Source organism: Triticum dicoccoides, chromosome 6A, assembly GCF_002162155.2.
Source record: "Triticum dicoccoides isolate Atlit2015 ecotype Zavitan chromosome 6A, WEW_v2.0, whole genome shotgun sequence".
Classification (NCBI taxonomy): domain Eukaryota; kingdom Viridiplantae; phylum Streptophyta; class Magnoliopsida; order Poales; family Poaceae; genus Triticum; species Triticum dicoccoides.
Window position 1 is genome coordinate 199,972,394 of NC_041390.1, and position 13,975 is coordinate 199,986,368.

Below are 13,975 nucleotides of genomic sequence, written 5' to 3' on the forward strand. Positions count from 1 at the left end.
CTCACCGGCGCTGGCGCGCGTGCCTGCGGCGGCCGCCCGAGTTCGCCCGTTAACGGGTGGCGCCCGCGGCCTGCACCCAGCGCCCGCAAGGCCCCCCCTGGGCCAATGACGTGTGGGGCCTAGCCCCCACAGAACGTTTCTGTTAAAAAAAGAGATAAAAAAATATATATATTAATAATATTAATATTAAATTAATTAATTAATTAATTAATTTAATTAACTATGATTAAATTAACTAATTATGTATAATTAACCTAATGACTAATTAACCTAGTGAACTACTGATAATTAACTAAACAGTGAATGACAGGTGGGTCCCACTGGACCCACACAGTAGGTTGACCAGGTCAACGGTCAACGTTGACTGCTGACGTCATGCTGACGTCAGCATACACTATTCTGGATAATGTTAGAGTTAAATAATTAAATAAATTCTAAAAATGATTAAATCTTTTAAAATTTATATAAAATAAACCGTAGCTCAGATGGAAAAACTTTGTACATGAAAGTTGCTTAGAACGACGAGACGAATCCGGATACGCAGCCCGTTTATCCACCACACATCCCTAGAATAGCGAACACGCAACTTTCCCCCTCCGGTTCACCGGTCCGAAAACGCGAAACACCGGGGATACTTTCCCGGATGTCATCCCCCTTCACCGGTATCACCTACTACCGCGTTAGGGCACCTCTGACGCTGTTACTTGTCATGTCATGCATCACTATGCATATGCTTGCATTATATTTATTGTTTCTTCCCCCTCTTCTCTCGCTAGACACCGAGACCGACGCCGCTGCTACCCCGTACGACTACGGTGTTGACGACCCCTCTCTCTTGCCAGAGCAACCAGGCAAGCCCTCCCCTTGATCACCAGATATCGCCTACTCTCCTCTATACTGCTTGCATTAGAGTAGTGTAGCATGTTACTGCTTTCCGTTATTCCTATCCTGATGCATAGCCTATCCTTGATACTACTGTTGTTACCATTACCTGCTATCCTACTGCTTAGTATAGAATGCTAGTGTTCCATCAGTGGCCCTACACTCTTGTCCGTCTGCCATGCTATACTACTGGGCCGTGATCACTCGGGAGGTGATCACGGGTATATACTATATATTTTCTACATGATACATGTGGTGACTAAAGACGGGTCGGCTTGTGGAGCACCCGCGAGTGATTCACGGATTGGGGGCTGAAAGGACCTTTGTCCCAACGGCCCTCTGTGTGGATCTTTGTGGCGAAGCGACAGGGCAGGTTGAGACCACCTAGGAGAGAGGTGGGCCTGGCCCTGGACGGCGTTCGCGGTTATTTCAAAATAACGTGCTTAACGAGATCTTGGTATTTGATCTGAGTCTGGCTACTGGCCTATACGCACTAACCATCTACGCGGGGACAGTTATGGGCACTCGACGTCGTGGTATCAGCCGAAGCCTTCGTGACGTCAGCAACGGAGTGGCGCGCGCTGGATTGGACTGGAACGCCACTAGGCTAGGTCTGCTTCCGGCCGCCCACACAACGTGCAGGTGTGCTAAGGGCGATGGGCCCAGACCCCTGGGCGCTTAGGTTTAGACCGGCGTGCTGACCTCTCTATTGGTCTAGGTGGGGCTGCGACGTGTTGATCTTCCGAGGCCGGGCATGACCCAGGAAAGTGTGTCCGGCCAAATGGGATCGAGCGTGTTGGGTTATGTGGTGCACCCCTGCAGGGAAGTTAATCTATTCGAATAGCCGTGATCTTCGGTAACAGGACGACTTGGAGTTGTACCTTGACCTTATGACAACTAGAACCGGATGCTTAATAAAACACACCCTTCCAAGTGCCAGATACAACCAGTGATCGCTCTCTCACAGGGCGACGAGGGGAGGATCATCGGTTAGGATTATGCTATGGGATGCTACTTGGAGGACTTCAGTCTACTCTCTTCTACATGATGCAAGACGGAGGCTGCCAGAAGCGTAGACTTCGAAAGGACTTGTTATCCCCCTCTTATTCTGGCATTCTGCAGTTCAGTCCACATATGATACCCTTATTCCATTTGATACCCATGCATATGTAGTGTAGCTCCTTGCTTGCGAGTACTTTGGATGAGTACTCACGGTTGCTTTCTCCCTCTTTTCCCCCTATCCCTTCTACCTGGTTGTCGCAACCAGATGTTGGAGCCCAGGAGCCAGACGCCACCTTCGACGACGACTCCTACTACACCGGAAGTGCCTACTACTACGTGATGCCCGCTGACGACGACCAGGAGTAGTTTAGGAGGATCCCAGGCAGGAGGCCTGCGCCTCTTTCGATCTGTATCCCAGTTTGTGCTAGCCTTCTTAAGGCAAACTTGTTTAACTTATGTATGTACTCAGATATTGTTGCTTCCGCTGACTCGTCTATGATCGAGCTCTTGTATTCGAGCCCTCGAGGCCCCTGGCTTGTAATATGATGCTTGTATGACTTATTTTTATTAGTAGAGTTGTGTTGTGATATCTTCCCGTGAGTCCCTGATCTTGATCGTACACGTGTGCGTGTATGATTAGTGTACGATTAAATCGGGGGCGTCACAGGAATATTCTTTGTTGACCATGAGAGCTTGTGATGGGCTAAGTTGGGACACCCCTGCAGGGTTTTGAACTTTTGAAAGCCGTGCCCGCGGTTATGGGCATATGGGAATTTGTTAATGTCCGGTTGTAGAGAACTTGACACTTAACTTAATTAAAATGCATCAACCATGTGTGTAGCCATGATGGTCTCTTTTCGGCGGAGTCCGAGAAGTGAACATGGTTCTTGTGTTATGCTTGAACATAGGTTTCAGGATCACTTCTAGTTCACGATCGTTGCTTTGCTTCTCTTCTCACTCTTATTTGCGTGTGTTAGCCACCATATATGCTTCGTGTTTGCTGCAGCTCCACCTCACTACCCTTTCCTACCCATAAGCTTAAGTAGTCTTGATCTCGCGGGTGTGAGATTGCTGAGTCCTCGTGACTCACAAATTACTTCAAACAGTTGCAGGTGCCGATGATAACCGTGCAGGTGACGCAACCCAGCTCAAGTGGGAGCTTGATGAAGATCATGTTCGTTGTGTTGTTTCGTTTCCAGTTGATCAATAGTGGAGCCCAGTTGGGGCGATCGGGGATCTTGCATTAGGGGTTGTCTTTCTTTTTTTGGTTCCATAGTCGGACCTTAATTGTATTCTGGATGATGTATGTTATATATCTATGTATTGTTTGAAGTGGCGATTGTAAGCCAACTCTTTATCCCTTTCATATTAAGTACATGGGATGTGTAAAGATTACCCCTCTTGCGACATGCCTACTATGCGGTTATGCCTCTAAGTCGTGCTCCGACACGTGGGAGATATAGCCGCATCGTGGGTGCTACACTACTTGACCAAATAAAAATCCTTCCTTTTCCGAATTTTAGTTGTGGGCAGATTTTAGCAATTGTGACAAGTCAAGCAATCAACCTACACATGCAATTCTAAGAGTGTAGCAGCGGAAAGTAAACCATTGCATATGAAGGTAAAAGGGAAGGGTTTGGAGAAGACAAGTGCAATGGAGACACGAAGATTTTTGATGTGGTTCCGATAGGTGGTGCTATCGTACGTCCACGTTGAGGAGACTTCAACTCACGAAGGGTAACAGTTGCGTGAGTCCACGGAGGGATCCACCCACGAAGCGTCCACGAATAAGTAACCTTGTCTATCCCACCATGGCCATCGCCCACGAAGGACTTGCCTCACTCGGGTAGATCTTCACGAAGTAGTGGATCTCCTTGCCCTTACAGAGTTCTTGGTTCAACTCCACATCATGTCGGAGGCTCCCAAGCGGCACCAATCTAGGATACACCACTGTCCAAAAGGTAATGGACGGTGTGTTTATGATGAACTCTTTTCTCTTGTGCTTCAAATGATAGTCTCCACAACACTCAACTCTCTCTCACAGATTTGGCTATGGTGGAAGAAGGATTTGAGTGGAAAGAAACTTGGGGAAGGCTCGAAATAAAGGTTCAAATGGTAGGAATGGAATCTCTTGATCTCAACACATGAGTAGGTGGTTCTCTCTCAGAAAATGAATGGTGGAAGTGTAGGCACCTCCTGATGGCTCTCCTCGATGAGAAGAAGGGGGTGGAGGGGTATATATAGCCTCCACACAAAATCCAACCGTTACACACTTTTGACCCATCTCGGTGGCACTGATCAGAAAACTCGGTGGCACCGATCTGTACAAAAATATGAATGTTAGGAATCTCGGTGGGACCGATGGGAACAACTTGGTGGGACCGATGTGCTAGGCTTAGGGAAAACTTCATCTCGGTGGCACCGATTGCATCAACTCGGTGAGACCGAAGTGGGTGCAATGAGCAATAGAGAATCAGTCAAGCCAACTCGGTGGGACCGATTGCAACATATCGGTGAGACCGAAGTGATTACAACAAGTCACAGAGCGCTGGCAAGGCCATCTCGGTGAGACTGGGATCCATATCGGTGTGACCGAACTATTAGGGTTTTTGGCAATGGCTATGTCAAGATGAACTAGGTGGCTCCGGATGGAAATATCGGTGGGGTCGAGTTGGAGTTTAGGTTTTGGACATATTTGGATAGTGAAAGTGGCTGATGGTTTTGGAGCAATATCACTAAGTACTTTGAGCAAGTAGACCATTAAGCAACACCACATCCCCTTTTAATAGTATTGGCTTTCTGATACGTCTCCAACGTATCTATAATTTTTGATTGTTACATGCTATTATATTATCAATCTTGGATGTTTTATAATCATTTTATATCATTTTTTGGTACTAACCTATTGACATAGTGCCAAGTGCTAGTTGTTGTTTTCTGCATGTTTTTTACATCGCAGGAAATCAATACCGAACGAAGTCCAAATGCAACGAAACTTTACGGAGATTTTTTATGGACCAGAAGACGCCTAATGGGCCAAGGCTACGCCTGGGGGTGCTCCGAGGAGAGCACAACCCACCAGGGCGCGCCTCGGGTGCCCCCCGGACCGACTTTTTGCTCTATAAATACCCCAATATTCCAGAAACCCTAGGGGAGTCGACAAAAATCAATTCCAACCGCCGTCATCAGTTTTTGAGATATGATGACGTGATATGTGAGTTATGTTGATGAGTAATTTTTCTTTAGTAAGAATATTGGTGTTAAGGTTTGTGACTCCCTATGCAAGCACGAAAGTTAGTAATTATGCAATGAAATTATATCCTACTTGTGGTGCATTATTCGGTGTTAATTATGCTTAATGCTCGCTTATGATATTATTCGTTTCTTGGTTGGTTGCTTCTCAATCATTTGCTAGCCTTCATTTTGCACTAAGTATGATCTCTACTTGTGCATCCAAAAACCTTTAAACCAGTTTTGCCACATGAGTCCACTATATCTACCTATATGCGGTATTCATTTGCCGTTCTAAGCAAATTTGTAAGTGCCATCTCTAATTTTCAAACTAAACTTCTCTTTTGTGTGTTTGTACCACTCACGGAGCGGTGAGGGGTGGCTAATATTTTTCATGCTAGATGTGTTATTCTCACGATGAGTGTTTATTCACTTGTCATTGCAGGAGAGTAAGGCAAAGGTATTAGGGACGCCCAGTCCCAAAATGAAAAATGAATTTACTTTATGTTGTCAAATAATAAATTTCTTGAAAAGTGTTGGTATGAAGGGCAACCGTGGATACGGCTAGCCATGGAAAGTGAAAGTATGGTTGAAAAAGGAATAAACTTTATTTTCTGTTTGGGAACCGCCTATGATATATCTAGCATGGAAAGCGTTGGGAACTCTAAGTCGTTTTCGTTGGTGAGAAGGATACACCTCCCAAAATGTTTTTATCTCTAAGTTTTTCGCTTTGAGCTCTGGCACCTCTACAAATCCCTAATTCCCTCCGCGAAGGGCCTTTCTTTTACTTTATGCAATTTTTATTTTTGAATTTGAGTCTCCATCCTCTCTTATAAAAGCATCAACTAGGAGGCAATATGATTGTACTTGAGTATTGGGTGTAGTTAATATATGAGTGTGTTTCATGAATGGATCAATGATTGAGCATGATGGGCTTGGGATAGCTTATTTTAGCATTGATATTTTGAAAGACATGGTTGCTTGTTGATATGCTTGAGTATTTAAGTTATCATGTCAAAACTAGACTATTGCTTTGAACAAAATAAAAGTCCAAATGTCCATGCTATAAAGAAAAGAATATGATATGACATGTTAGGCAACATTCCACATCAAAAATTCGGTTTTTATCACTTACCTACTCGAAGACGAGTAGGAGTTAAGCTTGGGGATGCTGATACGTCTCCAACGTATCTATAATTTTTGATTGTTCCATGATGTTATATTATCAATCCTGGATGTTTTATAATCATTTTATAGTCATTTTATATCATTTTTTGGTACTAACCTATTGGCATAGTGCCAAGTGCCAGTTGTTGTTTTCTGCATGTTTTTTACATTGCAGGAAATCAATACCAAACAGAGCCCAAATGCAACGAAACTTTACGGAGATTTTTTATGGACCAGAACACAACTAATGGGCCAAGGCTGCACCTGGGGTGTGCTCCGAGCAGAGCACAACCCACCAGGGCCCTGGTGGGTTGTGCCCACCTCGGGTGCCCCCCGGACCGCCTCTTTGCTCTATAAATACCCTAATATTCCAGAAACCCTAGGGGAGTCGACGAAAATCAATTCCAACCGCCGCAGAGTCCAGAACCACCAGATCCAATCTAGACACTATCACGGATGGGGTTCACCACCTCCATTGGTGCCTCTCCGATGATGCATGAGTAGTTTTTTGTAGACCTTCGGGTCCATAGTTAGTAGCTAGATGGCTTCCTCTCTCTCGCTGAATTCTTAATACAATGGTTTCTTGGAGATCCATATGATGTAACTCTTTTTGTGGTGTGTTTGTTGGGATCAGATGAACTTTGAGTTTATGATCAGATCTATCTTTTTATATCCATGAAAGTATTTCAGTTTCTTTGATCTCTTTTATGTGTGATTGCTTATAGCCTCGTATTTCTTCTCTGATGTTTGGGTTTTGTTTGGCCAACTTGATCTAATTATCTTGCAATGGGAAGAGGTGCTTTGTAGTGGGTTCGATCTTACGGTGCTTGATCCCAGTGACAGAAGGGGAATCGACACGTATGTATCGTTGCTACTAAGGATAAAACGACGGGGTCTATCTCTACATACATAGATCTTGTCTACATCATGTCATTGTTCTTATTGCATTACTCCGTTTCTCCATGAACTTAGTACACTAGATGCATGTTGGATAGCGGTCGATGTGTGGAGTAATAGTAGTAGATGCAGGCAGGAGTCTGTCTACTAATCTTGGACGTGATGCCTATATAATGATCATTGCCTGGATATTGTTATGATTATTTGAAGTTCTATCAACTGCCCAACAGTAATTTGTTTACCCACCGTTTGCTATTTTTCTCGAGAGAAGCCACTAGTGAAACCTACGACCCCGGGTCTCTTTCTCATATTATTTGCCTTTGCGATCTATTTTCCTTTGTTTTTATTTTTAGATCTATTAAACCAAAAATACAAAAAATACCTTGCTACAATTTATCCTTATTTATTTTATTTGGCGTTCGATCTATCAATCTAATACAATTTTATTCACGTCCGTTTGCCCATCTTGAGGCGCCGCTACCCGAAAGGGATTGCCAACCCCTTTTACACGCCGGGTTGCGAGTAGTTGTTATTTGTGTGCAGGTGTTGTTTACGTTGTGTTGCTTGGTTCTCCTACTGGTTCGATAATCTTGGTTTCACATCTGAGGGAAATACCTCCCGTCGCTGTGCTGCATCATCCCTTCCTCTTTTGGGAAATACCGACCTAGCTTCAAGCGACATCACTTTCCTATGGACTCAATGTGATCTTGGATCACTTAAACAAAAAATGTAGAGCCTTAAGCTTTTGCCAATCCTTGTCCTTAGCATTTTGAGGGGTCCACATCTCTATGTCATGCCATGTCATGCATTCAACATCCTAAAATATTTATCTTGAATGGATATTAGTTCAATAAGATATATGTTGTTATGAATTACCAAAACCACCAGGGGATTAGTTGCACTTTTAGTTTCCTAACACACACATTGTACCCGACTCCAAGAGCAAATAGCACCACAGGAGTAGGGTATTACCTCCACCGCAGAGGGCCCGAACTTGTATAGTTCCTTGAGTGTACTCCCAATCGCATTGTTCGCTAGATACGATTGTCTCTACATTCATACCCCTCTAATATTGTTAGGATTATATCCACAACACTACCCGGACAGAAAAAGAAGGAGCTCATCATGGTTTCGTCCCAGGAGACATAGAGGAATGAGCGAGCAAATTCTTGACAAGCTTAGGGGCTACGGACGGTGTATAGTATCAGGGTGGCCTACCGGGTAGGAAGCCGCTCACTAGACTAGCCTCATGGCCCAGTAGGCCATGACCTGGGCCATGCCCTTGCCCTGCTAGGATGCCACCTTCTAGAAGATCATCATCTCGGCATGCAAGTTGAGTACTCCTACTTCGATCGTGGCTCTAAGCCGGTAGCAACCCATGTAACCCTAGGCCTCATCCCGTTTTATAAGACAAGGCCAAGGTGTAGTTCGAGGATCATTACCTTCTCAATCATAGTCTCGATAAATCCATCTCAACCACCATTGTAACCCCCTATATGAGGTAACCGCCGCATATCAATCCAAATTAAATAAAGAGTAGGGTATTACCTTGACGATGAGGGCCCTAACTTGGGTAAACGGCTCGCATGTGACCCTTTCTGGTATTTCCAGTTTCGCCTACTACCCTATGGGGACTACTAACTGTTTCTGGTATTGTCAGGTGGATTAACGAGCTCCTTGGCTCATTGAGTCTTGGCTCGATAAGCTTAACAAGTAAAAAACCATACTCAAATCGGTTCGTTTGAAGCTCGTTAAGCTCACAACCGTTTGTTACCATCATTAACTCTCCTGCTTCAGCAATGGGGTTTTGCAACTTATGAGCGAGTGCGATTGTGATTTTCTATGGAAGCGAGAAGGTGACCATGGGAGGATTTGTGCTAGTTGCTTAAATCTATGGGCCGTGTCAGGACACTTAGGGCCTGTTCTTATGTCCTCCGGTTCCACGCTTCAAAAACTTCACAAATGAAATTGTCGCGAACGGTTTTATCTCGAGGAGCTAGATTCGCGAAGCTGCTCGTTCCCTACGTGCAAAAAAGAGAAGCAAGACCGGCCCAGCTCCACCAAAACATGAAGCATGGAGTTTGCTCTATTTATAGCGAACTGCCACCGCCAAAGATACTGCTTCGTTGGCTCCCCTCGAAAAGAAGCAGAACCTCTCGAATCGTTATATGGATCCTCGCTTATACCACTACCCCCTCCTAATTGGGTTGCATCCAGTCGGCCCAACCTATGCCTAATAGGCCACAACCCTCTCAGTTGGGCTGCAGCTGTGGGAGAAGCTGCCAATGTCCCGAACGCTTCAGGAATCGCTACATGAAGCTAGAAGCGAGGATGAGAAGTTGAATCTGTGAAGTTTTGTGAAGCTGGAGTAGATCCAAACATGCCCTTAGAATGGATAGATAAGTTGATATGCTATAAAGTGTTGTAGCTTAAGTTTGTCCGGCCAAATCCAATGATTCACTATTTTCATTTAAAAAATAAGCTATGAGTTTTAGCTAGCTGAGCTACAAATCGCTCATCAAAGTCGTGAGCTACGAGCTTTTACTCCACTCTAACCGGACTTTGGAGCAATGATGCTTCCGTTTCAAGTAGCAACATCTCTTTAGACCGTGTCAAGAGGGAAGCCTCCATGGGAGACGTGTTTTTTCTTTGAGAATTTTTTTCATTCAAATCATGAAATAGTACAAAGTAGTTGATCTTTACAAGCACACTGAAACGCAAACACAAAGAACCATAAACACCTAGAAAACCTTAAGACAACCATAATACAAGAAGATCTCCGGAACCCCGTGTCATCATTTCTAGATCTTAAAAGAAGACCCTTGTAACAGAAGGATCTGCAACCAGACGCAAGCAGATCATCACTTTCGACCACGGTACAATTGCCGCCACACTACTTCCTTTTTTCTTGACACCAGCGCTGAGAGTGCATGGACATCAATTCAACACACCCGCAACAGCCGTCGCCATCTTTGGCTTTGAGTACCGCGAAAAGTGTCCCTTCCGGAAGGAAGAGAACTCGAGTCATCCGATCAGTCCAGCACCGCGGCCAGGCCATCCGCCCGGACAAAGCAGGATCTTCCACCAACATCGGTGCTAAAGAAGGAGAAGAACAGCAGCAGCAAATCATACCAACAAGCAAGAAGAAGGGTCTCCGTCTCCCTGCATCCATTGCCCATCTGAGGACCCAAAGGGCCAGTGCCTATGGACCTCCATCCACCATAACCCGCGACCTCGACGAGATCCAGGGACCTCCCACCCCGCTGGCTCCTAGACGAAGGCAAAAACCTCGCCTAACCGCGAACGGAGTCCGGAAAAACTTATTCCGACGCGACACTACCGCAACGACCTCGACAGCGTCTCCCTCAACCCTAATCTTACCACACACCCACCAAACGAACAGACCCGAGGTTCCCCCTCCCTCCCGCCGCCGGAGCGGCCGACGGAAAGAGAGGGAACCGGCGGCGTCACCGGCGGCGCGCAAGGGAACCCTCGTCGCCTCCCTAGATCGTCTCGTGTGATCCTACTTTTCCGGAGCGAAGCGGTTGTCACGCGATCATGGGAGACGTGTTGACGTTCTTCGTGTACTCTCGTAGCGGAAGAAGGTCCACAAGTTTGCCACAAGCGGGTTATAGTCTCACTTACTGACAGGTGGGTCCACAAGCAAGACAATAATATTTTTTGTTTTTTTAAAAGGTGATATTGTTCGCAAAATACGCTGGAATGCAGAGGTTGCAGCATGTGGCGAGCTGTCCCTGAAATCTGCAGAGGAGAAAGAGAACATGGGAACCATTGCGTTTTGTTTTTTAAAAACACAGTCATCAGCTCAGTAATATTCGCGGATGTCGTTACATCGCGTTCCAACGCGGGCCGGCCGTTCCGCCGGAAAACTCCAATCGCTCGCTCCCACCACGTTCTCTCCGCCAAACCCATACCCCAGCTCCTCCAAAGCAGCGAATCACGCACAGCTGTCACTGACGCCCCACGCACAGCCCAGCAAACCAGCGCATGCGAGGCCCCACGTGGCCGCGGAACAGAACGCCCTTACGGGTACATTAAACTGTACCCAACTAAACAGCCCAGTCAGACGCGGGCCGCCCGGTCGTCGCCCCACGATCCATTCCAGCCGTCCGTCGCGAGCCGCCGGCTGCATCCAAGCTGGCCGTCCCCGTCGCCGACCGGTGGGCCACCAGGATTATTCCCCCTCGTGCCATCCCTCTATTAAATGCCGGCTTCCGTTTCCCTTCTTCTCCTCCTTCCCCCTCCGTGTTGCTCGCGACGGCAAGGTCAGGAGAGAGACGAGTGCGGCGCCAGAAGAAGGCGGCGGCGGCGGAGGAGGACCCGGCGCCGTCTCCGGCCATTTGAGCGGTATGCATGCTTCGGAATCCGTCTGTGTCATTTCCGTTCTGAATTACGTGCTGTATTTTTGTTGTATTATTATTATCGGCCGTGGACTGCCTCGTGGGTGGCCGAGGGAGGGAGGGAGGGAGGTAGGCGGCCATGAACTCGAAACGCATCTCGGTTCGCACCTTCGTGCCGGGGCAATACAAGATTCGTTTTGCCGTCTAGAATTTACTAGGGGTTATTAAAACTTTCAGCTGCCAGATCTCGCATTTTGAATTTCTTCCGCCGTTTATCTGACCCACCGAAATCTGCGTTTCCTCGATCCGCAGGGGCACCATGTCGATGGAGGACAGCGCGCAGCCGGCCGGTGCCGCCAGCGCCGGCGAACGCGCGAGCTCGCCGTCGCCGTCGCGTCGGCTGCCGGACTTCCTGCAGTCGGTGCGGCTCAAGTACGTGAAGCTGGGGTACCACTACCTCATCACCCACGGCATGTACCTCCTGCTCACCCCGCTCATCGTGCTCATCGCCGTCCACCTCTCCACGCTCTCTCCGGGCGACGTCGCCGACCTGTGGACGCACCTCCGCTTCAACCTCCTCTCCGTCATCGCCTGCTCCACGCTCCTCGTCTTCCTCTCCACCGTCTACTTCCTCACCCGCCCGCGCTCCGTCTACCTCGTCGACTTCGGCTGCTACAAGCCCGGCCCGGAGCGCCGGTGCTCGCGTGAAACCTTCATGCGCTGCTCCAAGCTCACCGGCAACTTCACCGAAGCCAACCTCGATTTCCAGCGCAAGATCCTCGAGCGCTCGGGTCTGGGGGAGGACACTTACATCCCTCCCGCCTTGGTCACCGTGCCGCCCAACCCCTCCATGGAATTGGCGCGCCAGGAGGCGCAGGTCTGCATGTTTGGTGCCATCGACAACATGCTCGCCAAGACCGGGGTGAAGCCCAAGGACATTGGGATTCTTGTTGTGAATTGCAGCCTGTTCAACCCAACACCGTCACTGTCCGCCATGGTGGTGAACCATTACAAGCTGAGAGGGAACATAGTCAGCTACAATCTGGGAGGAATGGGGTGCAGTGCCGGGCTCCTGTCAATAGATCTGGCCAAGGATTTGCTCCAGGTGCATCCCAACTCGTATGCGATGGTGGTCAGCACCGAGAACATTACCCTGAATTGGTATTTTGGGAACAACCGGTCGATGCTTGTGTCGAATTGCCTGTTCCGGATGGGCTGCGCTGCGATCCTGCTGTCGAACAAGCGGTCAGACAGGAGGAGGTCCAAGTACGAGCTGGTGCACACTGTGAGAACTCACAAGGGCGCAGATGACAAGTGCTTCAGCTGTGTCACCCAGGAGGAGGATGATAGCGGCAAGGTTGGCGTGGCACTGTCGAAGGACCTCATGGCGGTGGCTGGAGATGCGCTCAAGACGAACATCACAACGCTTGGCCCGCTTGTGTTGCCATTCTCTGAGCAGCTGCTGTTCATGGTCACATTGGTTGGCAAGAAGCTGTTCAAGATGAAGATCAAGCCATACATTCCTGACTTCAAGCTGGCATTCGAGCACTTCTGCATCCACGCTGGTGGGCGCGCTGTGCTTGATGAGATAGAGAAGAACATGGACCTCACCGACTGGCACATGGAGCCGTCCCGGATGACTCTCTTCCGGTTCGGCAACACGTCCAGCAGCTCGCTCTGGTACGAGCTGGCCTACAGCGAGGCCAAGGGGAGGATCAGGAGGCGTGACAGGATCTGGCAGATAGCGTTCGGTTCGGGGTTCAAATGCAACAGCGCTGTCTGGAAGGCGCTGAGGTCAGTGAACCCAGCGAAGGAGCAGAACAACCCCTGGATGGACGAGATCGACACATTCCCGGTGGATGTTCCCAAGGTTTCCAAGGTTGCTGAATAGCTTTTCCTGTCAGCAATACCACCCGGAACAGCAAGTGAGCAAATCTTGCCATTGAATTCGACTGTATGCAATTTGTTTGGGTGATCTGTCGGGGTATTAATTTTAGATGATTCCATTTAGGTGGTACAGAGGGGTGTGGTGTCGTGCTGTTCACTTTTTATGTCATTGATCAGTTCTTAACATCTTTGTGTTCCATGTGGATCGAGATCTTGGCCCCGAAAGGAGCAACTGCAGTGCATTAATTTTTCCATGTGCGCTGCGCATTTGATTTGTTCCGAATGTTGGCCATCATATCGTGCCAACCTGTCGTCTATGATGAGTTCTGTTTTTGATGTGCATTGCCGATGTAGTTGAGATTTCATCTGATACTGCTGTTAGATAGATTACGAGTCCAAGGACCAGACAAGACTATAGACTACAGACTAGTCTGAGTCTCAATTCCACGGCCGACTACACTTCAGCGTCGACTAGTCGATGAATCACAACTTCCGTGTCGACTAGTGTTAATTAGTCACGCTTACTCTACGAGTCTCAATCTTGAAAC

The 13,975-nt window shown here is 47.7% G+C and overlaps 1 protein-coding gene across 1 annotated transcript; it reads left to right on the forward strand.

The window, feature by feature from the left end:
• The first annotated feature begins 11,411 nt into the window (after nucleotides 1-11,411).
• On the forward strand, nucleotides 11,412-13,681 carry LOC119316587 (3-ketoacyl-CoA synthase 11-like). The gene is made up of 2 exons (XM_037590916.1): nucleotides 11,412-11,547; nucleotides 11,853-13,681. Exon 2 carries the CDS (start codon nucleotides 11,860-11,862, stop codon nucleotides 13,429-13,431), a length of 1,572 nt encoding a protein of 523 aa, XP_037446813.1. The 5' UTR covers nucleotides 11,412-11,547; nucleotides 11,853-11,859; the 3' UTR covers nucleotides 13,432-13,681.
• The last annotated feature ends 294 nt before the right edge of the window (nucleotides 13,682-13,975 follow it).

Bases quoted from the DNA above. Each gene is read 5' to 3' on its own strand.
- LOC119316587 (XM_037590916.1), top strand. From the start codon at position 11,860: ATGTCGATGGAGGACAGCGCGCAGCCGGCCGGTGCCGCCAGCGCCGGC.